Source organism: Ctenocephalides felis, unplaced genomic scaffold, assembly GCF_003426905.1.
Source record: "Ctenocephalides felis isolate EL2017-DRISC unplaced genomic scaffold, ASM342690v1 CF-g0.4_SCAFFOLD_03725, whole genome shotgun sequence".
Lineage (NCBI taxonomy): Eukaryota > Metazoa > Arthropoda > Insecta > Siphonaptera > Pulicidae > Ctenocephalides > Ctenocephalides felis.
This window is the reverse complement of record NW_020539879.1, coordinates 155,062-174,071: the sequence shown is the minus strand read 5'-3', so window position 1 is coordinate 174,071 and position 19,010 is coordinate 155,062. Positions and strand designations below refer to the sequence as shown.

Below are 19,010 nucleotides of genomic sequence, written 5' to 3'. Positions count from 1 at the left end.
TCTCTAATTATTTTATATAATTCTGAATCTGGTGAATAAAAATCAATATAAAAATAAACTGAGTGTTCTGAGAGCTATAATAGCAATCTGAGTAATCAAAACTGTTAATGTAATAATTTTTCAAAGGATTACTAAATGTGCTGTAACAGTAATCAAAAATTTAGAAAGTCAAAGGCAATTTTCTAACTTCATAAAGTGTAAATTTGAACACAAATTTACCTGATAATGTGAGTTTTTAAATTACCCTTCTGAGAGAAGCTTTTGGAACAGTAAGGACAATCATGAGGACGAAGACCAGTATGATGTCTGAAAATAATCAAAATTGTACATTGTATAATTTATATTGTATGTATAATATTATTTAAGTGCATACAACTATAAGATTTCCGAATCGACTGAAATTGAACAACCATAAAAGCGCCATTAGCCAAAGCCAAAAAAATGTTTATCTTTATAACATGTTCTACCCAGCAATTTTTTTTCAATCTTTATATGGTCGGCACTTGTTCACATTAGAATTTTTCATTTATCAATTTTTATCTATCTATCTACATGTAGATAATTGATTAGATATAAACCTGAATTAGAGGGATATTAGTATTCCTTACTAAGTACATATACACTTTGAGATTATTTAGTTGGTTAAAAAATTATAATTTGAATGCATTGATGGCCTTATTATTGTTATAATAATTATATAATTTTTATAGCTCACTAATATTATGGTATGTGCTGATTACCTCATGTGAGTATCCAATCCATTTTTTTGATTGAATGTTTTAGAGCACACGTTGCACTGGAAAGGCCGTTCCCCAGTATGAATCAACTTATGCCTCATTAATTGTGAAGGCTTCTTAAAAGTTTTATCACAGATATCACATTGCTGCATATGTAACTTCTTCTGAATCTATTATAAACAAATTTAATTTTTTTAATGATTAAACACTATCATACATACATCATATATATGTATGTTTATTAAATTATATGTATTTGGAATGATAACTTTAAATATTTTAACCTCAGTTAATATATCTCATAATATTTGCATTTACTTAGAAATATATAAAATGTCTGCTTGTGTATACTTTATATATATACATATACACCTAAGTCTGTTTTTACACGGTCTTTTTGTACACGGTTTTGATATAACACGGTTTGAAAATTGAATACACCTAAGTCTGTTTTTACACGGTCTTTTTGTACACGGTTTTGATATAACACGGTTTGAAAATTGAATATTTTTAATTTTTTTACACGATTTTATTCCATTTAGCATGACTTGAAATTTTATGTACTTAAATTTTTTTTGTCAAATTTAATTTTTGCGAAGTATGTTCATATCACAAAAAAGTATTTATGAAAGAAAAAAGTCTGAAACCATCTATAGTATCAATAGTTTGCGAACACTAGCTTAAAGATTTAAGTGAATTCCCCTTTAGCGCGTACAAACAATTTTTACTGGTCAAAGCAAATGTGAATAGCAATAATTTAGGGGAATTCCTTTTATGTGCATACAATAAAATTTACTTATGTGCATATCTTTTTTATCATTAATTACTATGCTTGTGAAAATAAGCATTATATATTTGATTTAATAAAATAAACATGAATTCTTGTTCTTAAAAATTCTTGTTTTTCACTAATTTTAATAGGTTTTAGAGATTAGGAACAAATCACCCATTTTTGTATAAGATCAATGTCTTTTTTTACACGTTTTTTTTTTACACGGCTTCTTCTGGAACCAATCTACCGTGTAAAAACAGACTTAGAAGTATATATATATATATATATATATATATATATATATACATACATACATATACATATATGTATATATGTATATATATATATATATGTATATATTTATATATGTGCTATATGTAAATAATCCTATATGACAAATTCTTATTTATTATAATTGAATCTAAACCTACACAATAAATAACCTTTATTAAGCGCAAATGAAAAGAAAGTGTGTTTGTTTAGCATATGATCATTTTATTTTATTGTTTAAAAATTAAATATATATATTAGATACCTGTTTCTTTGGCGATGTTGTATCTGCCAATATTTGCTCACTTATTGTATTGAATTTTAAGACAGAATCTTTTGTGGAAACTGATTTTTCAAAAGAGCCTTGAAGCAACTGTACATCCAAATTTTTACATAAATATTCAGCATTTTCGCCAAAGTTGAGGCCACTAACAGCTTCATGATCACTAATTTGCGCATTCTCAATTGTTTGAGAATAATTGCTGATGTTACTTGTAAGTGGTCCCATAATATTCAATACCTTATTCCCTTTAGTAATTATATCTGTAAAAATAAATAAACTGAAATAAATGTACAGTTTACAAAACAAATTTGCGCAGTTTGTTATAGATAGAAAAATGACTACCTCGCAAACAAACATATATCATGAACTCTTCACAAGAAAATAAAATCGTAGAAACACCAATTAACTATATAATATTGATTATTATAAAGTTATATTTAATATGTAATAAAGGCATAATCATATAGTATCAAATCAAATGAAGCTTTACTATTTAAGCTGCATCGTTATAGTTGCCATGTATCACTAAGTTTATACATCATAATTCAGAATGCATATTAGTTACTATTTCACTAATGGTATTATCGCATTTCATAAAAATGAAAATCTCATAATTTTAGGGTCACAGTCATCAAATAGGAAGTAGAAGTGCCCCATCCACAATGCGATCATGAAGTATTTCAAATGTACCTTTAGGATTTTTGCCTTCTCTGGTGGCTCCTCTGTAATGAACTAGAAGATGAGCTCGTTTATGTCCAGAAGTTCTAAATGTCATTTTGCATAAAGGGCATTCGAATGGTCGAGAACCTATAAAAATGTTTATAGAGTATTCATTTCTTTCAAAAGATATATCCATATCCAAGATGAATATTTAAATAATCCAAAACATGATAAATTTTATAAATTAGCTATAAAATTATACAAAAATTTTGAATAAAACTGTTTTCGTTAAAGTGTGAGTATCTATTGGGCAATTAGAGTGTAATAAAAAAAAAATGTATATAAATGTTTGATACATTGTGAGTACATATTACATAGTATAAATTAGTCACATTAGGTATGCTGTAGATTAATTAATTAAAGTCAGCTCACCCGTATGCAATCGCATATGCACCTTCAGACTTCCTTTGGTGCTAAATGAACTATTACAGACACTGCAAACTACTGTTTTATTTGACTTATTGTGGGTAGTCATATGACAATCCAAAGATGTTTTTAGTGAAAATTTCTTATGACATACATTGCATGGGTACGGTTTTTCACCTGTATGCACACGGATATGTCTGATCAAATCTGATGGTTTTTTAAATGATTTCACACAATAAGAACATTTATTTGGATGCTGTGCCGTGTTATTCAATGTCATTACTTTGTGCTGCAAAAGAAATTAATATATTGTCACACTAGCGTTAATATCCACTAATAAATTAGTAAAAGGCATTGAGTTATAAATTTCTGGAGCTTCACATTTTAAAAGTATTAAATAAAAATTTTGTGAGAGCTGAAATTTGTGAATAGGTGGTAGATAATTTCAAAATTTTATTAGTAATAAAATAGTTAGGTTTCATGTAACATTACTGAAAATACTTCTGGAAATTAGTATAATCAAAATTAATGAATGCAAAAAAAAACTAAATCTCGAATTTAAAAAAAATTTCAACAGTATTATTAAGACTGTCAAAACGCTTGTTTAGTTAGTCTATGTAATATACAAGTTGTAATTCTCTTAACTTAATAGTCAAAACTGATACCAATTAAATAAATTAAATATGATTGATTATCAAAAGAGTGAATAAGAATAGCTAAATTATGTCGAAAGTAGTTGCAAAACATATGATAAATAGCATATTACAAGATAAATTAAAATTTATATTCATATATTCATATTTCTGCTTATTTCCAATCATCTTTTTTCAAAACACTATGGACTCTCATATAATCTGTTAAATTATACTCCAAGATTAGTATGTATTTTACTACAAGATGTAAACAAGAATGTGAGTGATTAAAAACCTATACTCAAAACTAGTGATTAAACCAGTAAAATTGGTAAATTAGATAATAGCAAGGTATTATCATTTAATATTCTTCTAACTGAATAGCAATATAAACCATAATCATTATTGAGTTCTATCAAATGGTAATTTGTTAAAATGTCGACTAAAGAAAAATTAGCGTTTACATTTGCAACCATAAACAAATACAAACTTTTCCTAATATTATTTATAGCTGTATCTTTACATAGTTTTGTGACAGGTACAAATTCTCAATGACTTCAAATGGCAAAGAAACTAAAATAACATTCAAGAAGTGAATCATGTAAATTTATTTTGACTTTTAGTGAGAGATAAGAATATACATTTGTATAAAATCAGCATTTACATATTTTTCGAAGTTTAGCTTTCCAAAATAAAATTAAAAAACGTACAACCATTAAGAATATCTATGCAGTTTTCATTTTATTGCAAGTGATTTACATTGAATAAATGACTCCTATCAACACCCGATTTTGAATAAATTATGAAATATTGACAAATTAAACACATTTAAAACATATTAAATTAAAATCTTCTAAAACGCATAACACATTATATTATTCAATAAAATTTAGAATGTACTAATTTATCAGTTTGAATTTTTTAATGTTTCCAGCAATATTATATTATATTATTGTATTACAATAATTATCAGAAATATAAAAATATTACCTGATTGTTAATGTAGTCTAGAAATGCTTGCTCTGATGCACTAAGATTTTTAGTTTTGCATCTTATATATTTATCTGAATCTGTACCTGTTTCATCTAATTGATTTTCATTGACATTTGGTGAAAATGTTCTTAATGAGTTTGTGCTATAATTGTCTTCAATATCAGGCACATATTTCATTTCAAATTGAGGCTCCATGTTTCTTCCTCTGCCCATGTCATTTTCGGATGTTTCTTGTCTACAAACCACATAAAAAATATATTTGAATCATGTCTGAATACTATATAAGAATATTGTCATACATCCAAATTTTTTCCAATGTATACTTAAAATTTCACACTATATTACTTTTTAGCTTCTCTCAGCTTTGTAAATATATAATGAAAACAATATTAAATTGAAATTTTGAGTGCTTTTTTATATACTATAAATTACTGAAAATAATTATAGATATTTGAAATAATAAACTTAGTGTTGTTAATATCTAAGAAAAAAAAATTATCCTGGTTGATTTATCACTAAAACTTCAACTGTATTTTTGCTTCAATTGCATTATTTAGGAATTTTTCAATAAGTCCTGTATTATGTCGAATTTGTTGATTTAAATTTGTAATCTATTTCAGTTAGCCCTATGATTATTATTGATACAATTTGAATTCAGATGATATCATTTAATTGAAATTTCATGTCATGAATTTTTTGTCACCTTGTGAAAACTGCCTCTAGCATATTACAGAAACAAATTAGAAGTTGCAAGGTAAAACCAGAAATCTATTTTTTTAATAAATGAAAACATGAATGCTCTTTCATTTTACAAATGGAATTATATATTGTTGCAACATTTAAAAACAAACAACAAAATCAAGTTGATGTAAAATTCATTAATTTCCAAAATAGAATAAAATGCTTTGAAGCAATTTGTAACTTACAGAACATTTTCGGTACATTGAACATTTTCACCAAATTCATCAATTTGATCATTTTGGCATTCCACTTGCTAAAAATTTAAGAAAATTATAAATACAGAATTATTTCAATAAAATCATTATAAATACCTCACTAGATTCTCTGTTGCCACAACTAAAATCAACTGGTTGAACATCATCCTGAAATTTAAAAATAATGATAACTGTTTTATACATTCTATAATAATTCTTTCTATAGATTTCTAGAAATCATATAGATGTAAATATTTAGTAATATTACATTTTTCACTTACAACACAAGAGTGTGTGAATGAAGGTGATGCTGGCGATAGAATCAGTTGATCTTGTTGTTCTGAAATATAATTTTGTTCGTCCTGAATGCAGTTTTCTTCTCCCAAAATATCTAATGAGCTCCCTTGATCATCAAGACATAAAATATCAAATTGATTTTGGAAATTTACCATCAGGTTTTTTAGTAATATATTATTTGTGATAACACTAACAGGTGATTTAACTGAATTTTCATTAAAGTATTTGCAGAGTGAAGCATTTTGCTCAGTTTCTTCATCGTTGTTGGTAGAATTCTGGTTTGAATATTGTAAATTACTGATTAAATATGAGGCCACATTCTAGAAAACAAGCATGTTAATAAAAAAAAAGAAAAATGTTAAAATATGATTTTAATAAACAAAATATTATAACGTAATAAATAATTTTTTTTTTAAATAATATTTGAGCACACATCTATATTGAAATTAAATTAACTTCAACATAGATGACATCTTTCAAATAAATTTTAAGATTAAAAATTAGGTGATTTAATGGCAAAAATAAATACAACATAAAATCTATTTACCTCTTGAGCATTAGCATTCATATTACTCAGTGCATTAACAGGTTGATCATTTAAAGATTCTAAAAATTCACAATAATTGAAATTAGGACAACAAAGAAGTATTACTACTGTATACTGAATTTATTGATTTGTTAATAAAAACCTAATTTAACTTAATACTAAATATTAAATCTTACTTGTGGTGACCAACAAAGTTGATTGATTGTTGGATGTGAACAGTGGTATACTAGTATCCTCATTTGAATAATCATTTAAACTAATATTAGGATCACTTTTGACTGATACTACATTTTGCATATTTGTGCCTTCTGTAGATTGCAAAATTCCAGAAACTTGAAATAAGTTTGCTGAAGTATTATCAATAACAACTCTTTCCCCAGAATAATGATCACTTTTAGTAATAATATTTAAATCTTTTGGCAGCATTATACAATTGCTTATCGGCAACACATGGTCTAATAGAGCTGAATTAAAATTCTGTTTTATATCTTCATTAGTGCAATTGTCCTCTTTCATATTTTCAACACATTTTTCTTGTTTAGTGGTAATTATATTATCATTTGAAGTAATCAAAAAATGTGTGAAAGCTGTGGGTTGACTTTGTATCGATTCACAATTTTTTTGTAATTTTGTATTTGTTGCGATTGTATATTGTTCCTACAAAACAAAACAGGTCCGTATAAAAATCATTTAGTAATCAATTATTTAAAAAAAAATCGTTTTAAAACATAGATTTAAATATAAAGTTACAATAAAAATATACATATAGAAAGAGTAAAATTGATGCAGTAATAATGTATAATATACCAGAACGTTCTATAGCAAAAAAAGCAAACCTTAATAAAAATATCAGAAAAAGTAGAAATGTAGAAGTACCCACAAATAAAATACTTACAAGATTTTCATTTTCCTTATGCAGCTCCCTATGTTCGCGGCAATTAACTTTCGTTTTGAAGGTTTTTGGACATGATGGACAAATGTAATATTTAACCTCATTATGTTTCTCCATATGTATTTTTAAAGCAGACGCAGTATTGAAATACATTGAACAATTACTAACCAAACATTTGAAAGTATCTAATGACGTATGCGTCAACAGATGATCATTTAGAATGTTTTCATCATGAAAGCTCCTATAAAAAAAAAACATCCAGAAATTAGAGTGTATTTGTTGTTTATGTATCTACGACTTTAACAATATTGAGATCAAGTTAAATAATAAATCTACGATTCAGCTAATTATTACCTGCCACAAGTTGTACAAATATAATAGTGTTCACTGGAACTGATATCATTGAATTTAGCCTCTTCGATTTCTGTTGAGATATTAAGATGTTAAAATATAATTATGAGATAATAATTTCAATAAATATCTAAAATTAAACTGTGTTAATATCATAAACTTGCTAACCCAGAATAAGGTTTGGAGTTAGTAAGTAAATTCAATAATTAACAATTGATATTATACAAAGTAGAATATATTATTGCAAACTATACAAATGAATTTATTCATCAGCCAATAAGATATTAAATTATTAAATTTCTCTCATGTTCATATGCAAGTAATTAATAATATAACTAGTTGTAAGTGGCATTTTGCCTCAAGGCAAGTTGTATGCACTTCCCGGCATGTATAAATAATCAACTTACAATTAGTATGAAATCAATATATTAACTTATGAGAGATTTAAAGTTGCCATAGAGCGTCATAATAATAGAAACTATTGCAGATTATTCAATTTTGAAGAAGTTCTTTTATTACACATTATTGAAAAAGGAACACATATGCCTAATACATACACGGAATATTTTCTAAAAGCGCGGCCGATTAATCAAAATTTTAAGACCATGTACTCTATTATTTTTTTTTAATCAATTATGGAAAAATGGCTTTTAAATTTTTAAAATGAGTTCATCCGTATTTTGAGAAAACGTCGATGAAAGGACTAATTTTGTCTCACGTCAAAAAAGAGTTGCTCATTTTTTTAAACTTTGATAAAACCCTAAAATTAAAGGACTTGTTGTAGGACCGTAATATTTTAGTGTGTTCTAATTAAAATTCTGATTTAAATCTTGATTAGTGCAATTGTCCTCTTTTTTGTAATTTTGTAATTTTTTATTTGTTGCAATTGTATATTGTTCCTAATAATTAATTATTTTAAAAAAAATCGTTGTTTTAGAACATAGATTTAAATATAAAATTACAATAAAAATACACATATAGAAAGAGTAAAATTGATGCAGTAATAATGTGAACCATATATTAAATTCCAAAAAATTTGTCAAACAAAAATTTCAACAGCTAATTTCAAAGAAACGGCCCGTCCGATCTTTACCAAAAACTAATCAGCACGATTCTCAACTAATATCTATCAAACAGTTCTCGAATTCTTAAAATTGATTTAAGAATGCAGGCTAAAAAATATTTTATTCAATCCATGAGTTGAGTAAACAAGAGTTATGTAGATAAAACAGACACTTTGTTTACCTGAAGTCTGTTCAACAATCTGCTGATCACATATTTTCGGATTATTATCGCTCGTGCAATTTGTAGCGAAATGTGTTTGGAGTTGGCTCGATGTACGAAATGACCTGTCGCATTCACGACATATAAAAGGCTTCGTTCCGGTATGTAACCTGTCAGTTTATAAGCTTATTGAGTAAATAAAATTTAATAAAGGTAATGTTTTAGTAGATTAGGATATGTAAAACAAAATATTGATTGTGATGAATTGGCATTGTAACCTTATGAAATTTGAGCCACAATTACATAAGAGATATTCAAATCATGTGAATCGAATCGGTATTTGGCATATCATTAATAAAAACTTAGCTGAAAATGTTTTTGTTTTGTTAAATATATTACTGAAAATTACCTCGTGTGTACTTTTAAACTTGATGATGATGAAAAAAGTTTCTGGCATATAGGACACACAAAAGTCTTCAATCCAGTATGGGTCTTAAGGTGGGCTGTTAGTGTTGATTTTACAGTAAATCTACGATAGCACTGAGGACACTGTAAAATAAAATAATTATTTTAAAATATATCAACAAATACACAATAAAATCCTGAAGTCTCAATAGTTTCATAAAGCTCATAGAAATTTAATTAATTTGTCAATAATGATTCATTTAAAGTTTAACATTTTTTTAATAACTTGTTTATTTATTTATTAATTTTTTATTTCAAAAATTTTAACGTTAAATTGTTGTAATGGAAAATCTTGATTACTTTTATGATGATTTTTTTGAAGTTTTAGAATAGTTGAAATGTTTACAATGTGTGATCTTTTTGCATATATTTGATAGATTTTTGTTTTTTAAAAGAATATTTTCAATTCTTTGAGTTTTCTGAAATTTCAAAAATATTTGATGATTTTGAGCAAATATTTTACAAAACTACAATATCAGTATAGTTACTATAATATATAATATAGTAAATATTATGATATTTCAGTTTAAATTTATGAATTTATGAAATGTTCCTCCAAATGACTTACAATTATCAAAAATGTTCGGCTTAAAAAACAACAAGCAATGCAAGAAGCAAAAATGATTATGAAATCCAATAAATAATATAGTTCAAAGTACTAAACACTTATTAAATATACATATAAATTTTCCACAACCTTAAATGGTTTTTCCTTAGTATGTATCCTCAAGTGCCTAATCAGATCAGAAGGTTTTCTGAATTCTCTAGTACAGTAGTTACACTGCCGCCATTTGATGCCACCAATCTTTCGTTGCTTGACAACATAACAACGCAATTTATCACCATGCAGATTGTCAAATACTGTAATGTTATTCACAGTATGGTTTCCTGGCTCCTCTTTCGGCGACGTTAAGGTCGGAGCACAATACTTGATTACAAAAACAAATCAAAAAAATATTAACAAAAAAAAAAACAACAGAAAAGATATTACATACATACACATATACAATATAACTTATATATATATATATATACATATATATATATATATATATATATATATATATATATATATATATTGAATAGTCTTGAATTTGATGTTGATATATATATATGTTTAGTTTGAGTTAAAAAGTCGAGCATTATATCAATAAAAATGGTATGAGAGTTTTTTAGTAATTTATTCTTTAAAATCCATATGTTTCGGCTAGCATCTTAGCCTTCATTCAGCAGTAATCAATTTAACTATAAAAATTAAAACTAAATAAATAATATGTAAGAAATTTTATAGAAAAACAATAATAATGATAATAATAATAAAACAATTACAATTTTGTATCCTAATATAACATATGAAACCATTATTAATCCATGGTATGAGTATGTGCACATTGATAAAATATATATTTTTTAACATCACAAATGGTAAAACAAATGTAAAATTTTAGGATTGAAAAAATCTATATTATGGTTTAATTTAATATGCTCAGTTAACATCGTCTTAAATTGCTTCGGATTTGTTGAGTTATTTTTATGTTGATGAAGGCGCTTACTCAGGTTTTGGCTAGTTTCTCCGATACAATTAGGAAAATTAATCTGATATACCAAGTTCCTAAGGCGGTCAGAATTAAACTTAGATTTAATTTGTGTAAAAATTGAACTAAGGGTTGTATCGCAATTACATACCAACAAAATGCCACATTGTTGAAACAGTTTTTTCCACAAAAAATATAAATCTTTTATGTAGGTAGGCAAATGACACCAGTATATGACTCCAAGTCTAAATGATTTTTATGATCGATGAGGTCGTTTTGTTTGTTGAAAATGTGGGGGAATTGCGTCAGTTATTTATGACTGAGTTAATTATGTTTGTAGGATAAGTTATTTTTTAGTGTGCTTATTACCAGGTCAATGTTGGTGTCCCAGAAATTTTTATCAGATAGTAGTATGACGTGGTCTGTTAAATTTATTATTGTTGCTATTTTCATTTTAAGATGGTAGTATAAGTCGTAATTTATGTATCGTCCGGAGCTGGTTGGTTTCTGGTACTAGTTAGTAATTAGTCGATGGTCATTTGTACGTATTAGTCTGATGTCTAGTAAGCTCTCTAATTCCACAGTAAACTGGTTTTTTATTAAAATTGTTAAAATTATCAGTAACGATGCTAATGTCTTCTTCCAGAATACAAGTAATAATATCGTCTACATAGCGGAAATAAAAGATTTGTTTATTATAATTTAAATATTTTGTTTTGTATTAGTTGCAAGGAAATTTCCACTAATGAGGGAAATTCGAGCGATCCCATTGGGGTGCCAAAAATTTGGTAATAATTTTAGTAATTTTATTACAAATTATATACATACCAAACCAGGAAAAACACAAAAAAATTATATAGAATTTATTGAACACTAAACTTGTGTAAAAGAATATTATAACTAATATAATTAATAAAAGAGAAATTAAAGGAGCACATATTGCCCTCCAATTATAATAAAGGTTACGCGGCACGTGAGTGAATGCGGGGTGTAAGAAATATAAGAGGAATGATTTGCATATATTGTATATGTATATATTGTATATGTATATATATATATATATATATATATATATATATATATATATATATATCAAATATATATATACCAAATCGTCACCACAACAAATATATTTCTACACCATACTTTTTATACAAAATCGCAGTAAAACACAATTTTAATTTTTTGAATAAGAACTTGAAGTGCGCCAAATTTTTGAAGTGCCGTTAGAAATATCAATTATCTAAAATGCTAAATAATAATTGTATATATATATATATATATATATATATATATATATAGATATATATATATATTTTGCGTTTTTATTCAAATAATTATAATTGTGTTTTACTGTGATTTTGTATAAAAAGTATGGTGTAGAAATATATTTGTTGTGTAGACGATTTGGTAAGTAATATTTGATCCAAATGTTTGTAAGTTACGAAAGGTGCAATTTAGTACTTCCTAACAATTGAATTTGATTTGCTTTTTGTACAAGGACTCTGATGAATATAAATATGTACAAATAACAGCAAATAACTAATAATTAACAAATAATTAATAAAAAAAGTATTATAATAATTAGTAAAGTGTTGAAAGTAATTAAGTTTTGAAGATTATCATATTAAATCGTATTATAAAACATAAACACTTTCAAATATACTGTTACCTTTTTCTCGAGGCCACTATTGTTGACTGCCTGTTGTAAAACATCTATATTAGATGTCATATTTTGCAGCTCTGACAATTGATTCATAACAAGTTTAATGTTATTCATTGGACTATTTTCTGTCGTCGATATGTTCTGAAAAGTAAATTAAGTTAGTGAAATGGAATTGTATTATGAATTATATTCCAAATTTTTTGTACCTACTCAAAAAATAATTTTAGAATTTTATTAATATAATTTCAATTTCAAGTCTGAATCATTTTTATAACCTTAATAGATTGTTAACTTTATTCAAACATTTATATTGTACTAACTAAATAAGTAGTTCTAAAATCTACTTACTGCAGGTGAATGTAGTTTGTTCATATGAGAATTCAAACTTCCCAATCTTTTAAATACACAAGAACATTTCTGACATGAGAAAACTTTCTTTGGAGTACCTATTTTAACACTTTCTATATTGACTGGGTGCACGCGTTTTCGATGCGCTACAAGGTTGCCTTTTTGAGCAAATTTTGCTGGACAAGAAGTACAGGAATACGGTTTAGCACCTGCAAATTTATACATAACTAATTATTTGAAAGTGATAATGCAATCAATGAGTTTTTTTTTTAAATTCAATTATGTAATAACTAAATGATAGAGATTATCTCTGTGAATTACTATATTCTGTATATTCTATTAAATCATTTATTGTTCTTGTAAAATTCAATGTATCATGCAGTTTAAACAGTTTACATACCGACATTAAATTGTTTACATAACAAAATTATTTCAAGGCATTAATAGCATTCCCTAGGTATAGAAAAACATGCAAATTAATATTTGCAAGAAAATGAAATCACATTTTACAAGATTTTAACAAATTTCATGTAGTATTTTAAACCAGTCTAATTTTATTTGAGCTTATCAATATTTTATTTATCAATCTGTTTAAAGTACCTGTATGTTTGACTCTGTGTATAATCAATGATCCTTTTTGAGAAAAGCCTCTATTGCATATATGGCACTGAAATTTCAAATAAATATTTAACTTAGAACAAAAATTGAAACCTTATCTATGATTGAAACATTGATTGTAGTAAGGAATACTTACCATTAATATTGTAATGTTTAATTATATATTATAATTTAATATTAAAATATTAATTCCACAGATATTTAAGTTAAACTAATTGTTATTAGTTACTAACAGTCAATTATGTTTTGATTATATAATTGACAACAGATACAATAATATTTTATTTTCTTGTGACTTTTCAATTATCATTTCACATTGTTTTAATAATATTACTTAAAATAGTACAATTCTATGTAAAACATAGATTTTATGCATTTATGATTTTCAATTAATACTAACCTTATATGGTTTTTCACCAGTGTGACACCGAAAGTGCCTTTCTAATTGACTTGGTTTTTTAAAATACTTTTTGCAAATGCTACAATTTAATTTTTTCCCATGCTTTAGTTTTCCATGATTGGTCTTCTAAAAATAAATAACAAGATTTACATAAATAGCAATGAAAAAATAATTAATATTTATTGCAGGGAGATCTTGTAAACTACAGTATACTATTTTGAACAAACACATAAAATAACTTATTTTTACCTTAAAAATAGTGCTTTATGTGAAAATAGAAGTATTAAGTTTTATTATTGCTGTTATTTCAAATCTTTTCATATCACTGATTGTCAATAAATTTAAAGAAATGTAAAAAGAGATCTGTATGAAACTAGATCATTCCTTAATATATTGACAAATTCTTATTCAAGATAAGATATATTATATTGATAGCCACTTTGAACTTTTTTATTAGGTTTAAGAATCCTAGGTTATTCAAAAAGCAAATATTTGTACATATGACTAATAATCATTTTTTTGGCAACTAAATTTCTGCATTTCTGTTATCATTGAACCATGGTCTACGAAAATCATGGCTAACATGTCTCTTTTTTGTCGTATTTCCGAAATTGCTAAATCTGATCCACAAAATATCATTGGGCACATGACAAAACAAATTGAATACATAAAATAAAGAACTCTTTATAAAATATATTATCTCTAAATTAAATAAAAAATACTTACTTTACCACCAGTGTTTTCTGAATTAAGACTTAATAAATTTTCTTTCCCTGGATAAGATTTTTCTTCAACACATGCTTTTTTATGTTGCTCAAGCAAAGCCTGTAATAAATATTATTATAAATTAAATTAGTTAAAGATAAATAATGTTATTGTCTAGCATGTAATATTTTATGCAATTTTTAGACTTCGGCAAAAAATGCTTCATATTTGATAATTTTAGAGCAAATTTTGGATAGAGGGGTTTGTATAGAAAATATAATGGTTTGAAAAGAAGCTTTGGAAGCGACGAATTCATGTTGTTATTTAATGCATAGAAACAAAATTAAGATACACCTTGGAATAAAACTTTGATTAGAAAATTAGATGTGAGACATCTTTATTAATGATAATAAATTATTTTAATGAATTGCAAATTAAATTGATATTTAAAAATTCTCTAACCTGAGTTTCAACAGAAACACCACAGTTAACGCAAAGTATATTGTCATCTACACAGTGTAGCATGAGATGAGCTCGAAGGCTTGCTTGTCTACTGAATATCTTTTGACACTCTGGACAGGAATGCAATTCTGTCTCATGAGTTGCCATATGCAGCCTGTAGTTACACTAATAATAAAAATTTTGAAATTTTAAATAGAATAAAAAAAACTAATTTAAAATTCTCTTATAATTATAGCAATGCATGATATAAAAAATATCAAATACATATATTTTACCATTAAATTAAATGAGGCATTGCACTTGGAACATTGATACGTTTTTTCTTTTATATGCTGTTTTTCATGCTTGCGTAATTCTGCATATAGATCATATTCTTTATCACAAAAGGAGCACTGAAATGGACCCTAGATAAAAAAAAAAACAATCATAGTAGTTATTTAACATAGGTTTTCACTTTAATCTTAAAATTGCATTATAATTTCAATTTGCTCTCTGTTAATCTTAAAATTGCATTATAATTTTAATTTGCTCTCTGTTAGCAATCATTATTATGATTATGTATTTAATTATTTTCTTAACATGCTACTGATCATTTAACACAAAAAAACAAAGCAATAATTGAATGTATCTTCCAAATGATCCTAGAAAGATTTTATGACCTATTAACTCTAGATTCAAGTGAATACTTGCCAATCGTTCAATGCGCGGTCTTACAGTGCCATCTTTTCTTGGTCTTCCTGGTCCTTTTTGTAGAATTTGTTTGTTATTTTGATATTTATTCTCTAAAGGTGTTTCTTCTACTACCTTATGTACTCTGAAGAAAATATAATTTTATTAGTAATTTAATTACTAATAGAAGAAAAAATAATCATAATTAAATATCAGCCATATATAAAAGTATTAACATATATGTTATCTGAACTAAGCCATCAAACCATTGAATTTCATTAGAAGGTTATATATATTATTTGAGTTGATTGTAATAAATGTAATAACTCTTCTAAAATAAGTTGTTACATTACGCACTACTTAAATAAAGTAGTTATGAAGATTGATTATAGTCAATACATTGAAATCAACCACATCGCATAGTTTAAAATAAAAATAAAGAATTTTCTTTATATATTTATATAAACAAGCATGCACATACTTAAAGGTATTGTGATTCTCCGGCAATAAAGTATTTTCCTCTGAGACAAATCCATTAAGTTCACTCAGGAATTTGACATATTTCATTGCATGTTTCTTGTTCAAAACTTTTCTGTGTCTTATTACTGAAAATGAACAAATATATACACACACATATATATATATATATATATATATATATATATATATATATATGCATATTATGTTTGTCAAATGTACTGTTGGACAGTCGTTAATGTACTCTAATGTATTACTTATTTATTCATTATTAACAGATTATCAGATACATTTTTCCTACTTTGCACAATGCATATTATGTTAGAATATTATTTAAAGTAAACGATATGATATACAAAATCATGCTAAAACCAGTTTTAAACTGAGAACATCAAAGCATTAATACACAATACAGATCAAACAGATAATTTTTTGTGGTTTGCAGAATTCATTTAAGTCTCAGAAATATTTTCAGCCATTGCTGTTAGTATGATAACATTTTATATACTCATATTTTTTCTCTTTTGTAAGCATCTTTAGTTCAATGCTTTTCACTTATTAAAATTATCTGCAGAAACAAACTGAATAATTTAGATTTTTTTTAAATTGCAAAAGACTATGTTTCATTAATGCTTTATAAAAATTATTAGCACTACTTATTGAATGTTTCATGGCATAATTAATGTAGACTTTGCATCATAATTTGCATGTCACTATTAAAATAATTTTACCTGTTTTTAGAAATAGTGAGCCCAATATTTTTTGGTACATCTTTTGCTTGGGGGTGTTCCACATCGCTGCTAAACATATAACTCTCATTTCTTTGCAAATTATCCTCATCTTGCAAAATTATCTAGCCATAAATAATTTGTTTATGAAATGCTTAAATAATTAATTCAAATACATTTATCTACAAATACCTGATTGGGTTCAACAACATAATTACCATCAGGTAATTTTTTGAGCAATATGTTATGATAACCGATGTCATTGCCATTTGTGCCAGAAACTATTTGTATTGGTAAATTGATATACAAAATATCATTTTCGTCTTCTGTGAAGTATATATTTTATTTTGATTATTTATTTTACAAAAAAAACAAAGGCTAAAATAATATTTTACAATTTCATAATATGAAACAGAAACAAACAGAGATTTGTGATGTGTCGTATGTTATTATTAAAAAGTATTCGAAATTCAGAAATAACAAATCTAGTTATAAATTTAAGAAAAATATAAATATATATCCATGGTTAAAATTCAAAACTGTCAACTTGTAACAACTAAAATGTTTCAATATAAAATTTATATGTATAAATATATCAATACCTTTTGGCATAATAATATGAACCCTAACAGATATTTATTTTAAAACAAACATTGGATACATTAAAATCCTTTTAAGAATTGAAAAGAAAATGTCAAGAAACATTGTAAGACATTAGAATGCATTAGGCATTAGAACATATACACCTAGACATATACATTGGAACATTAGCCTTGAAGTTGGTAGTAATTCTTAAAAACGGCAACGAGCCGGCAACAGTGCGAACGCGAAGTATGCTTATGCTTATTAATCTATGAAGTATGCCATCTATGGGTGCATTCGACTTGGACGCTTACGCGCTGTGAGCGCGCCGTGAGCGCGCTTTCATCGTTCGACTTGGCGCTGTGAGTGTCACATAAGTACGCTCGTAGCACCATCGTAGGATGCTCGTAGCACATATTTTGCGCTCAAACGCGCTCACGCCACGGAGGTAGGGCAGCGTGAGCGTGAGCGTCAGTTGTTTTTACTATCTGTCATTTCATTTGTTTATTAATTGTCAAATTCTTTATAATTCCGCAAAAATGGCAAGCTGTAGATCACAATTATTTTTTAATATTGATATTGATATTAATTAATTTTAAATTTCAATTTTAATATTACTATTAATTAAGCATAAGCTAACCAAATTTCATTTATTTATTAATTGTTAAATTCTATATAATCCCGCAAAAATGCCAAGTTGTATATCACATTTATTTTTTAATATTAATATTAATATTAAATAATTCTAAATTTTAATTTTAATATTACTATTAATTAAGCATAAGCTAACCAAATTTCATTTATTTATTAATTGTTAAATTCTATATAATCCCGCAAAAATGCCAAGTTGTATATCACATTTATTTTTAATATTAATATTAATATTAAATAATTCTAAATTTTAATTTTAATATTACTATTAATTAAGCATAAGCTAACCAAATTTCATTTATTCATTAATTGTTAAATTCTTTATAATCCCGCAAAAATGCCAAGTTGTATAACACAATTATTTTTTAATATTAATATTAATATTAATTAATTTTAAATTTAATTAATTTTAAATAATTTTAAATTTTAATTTTAATGTTAATATGAATTAAGCATAAGCAAACGAAATTTCATTTATTTATTAATTGTTAAATTCTTTATAATCCCGCTGAATGATCCAGAAAGTAATAAAATTTACACAATTACCGTTACCGCCAGTTGCCGCCATTTTGATGCTTATTGACGCTCACAGTTTCCAAAACGAACGGATTTGAGTTATCGATTCTGAGCGCTTATCGGCCAAGTCGAACGCTAAAAATTCGTGCTTATAAGCGTGAGCGCTCAC

At 26.0% G+C, this 19,010-nt stretch overlaps 1 protein-coding gene across 1 annotated transcript; it reads right to left on the bottom strand.

The window, feature by feature from the left end:
* Nucleotides 1–219: 219 nt before the first annotated feature.
* LOC113391011 (zinc finger protein 236-like) lies at nucleotides 220–17,770 on the bottom strand (the record flags this gene model as incomplete). The annotated part of the gene is made up of 28 exons (XM_026626998.1): nucleotides 17,695–17,770; nucleotides 17,285–17,418; nucleotides 17,096–17,217; nucleotides 16,369–16,492; nucleotides 15,909–16,032; nucleotides 15,494–15,622; nucleotides 15,219–15,383; nucleotides 14,778–14,876; nucleotides 14,052–14,177; nucleotides 13,634–13,700; nucleotides 13,034–13,242; nucleotides 12,692–12,826; nucleotides 10,182–10,412; nucleotides 9,429–9,568; nucleotides 9,041–9,189; nucleotides 7,799–7,868; nucleotides 7,448–7,685; nucleotides 6,729–7,209; nucleotides 6,553–6,611; nucleotides 5,990–6,325; nucleotides 5,826–5,876; nucleotides 5,700–5,767; nucleotides 4,771–5,008; nucleotides 3,155–3,437; nucleotides 2,753–2,869; nucleotides 2,045–2,322; nucleotides 741–907; nucleotides 220–306 (listed from the first exon to the last, which is right to left on the bottom strand). Coding segments are annotated over exons 3-28 (4,280 nt in total), but the record flags the coding sequence as incomplete, so codon positions are not given.
* Nucleotides 17,771–19,010: the final 1,240 nt, after the last annotated feature.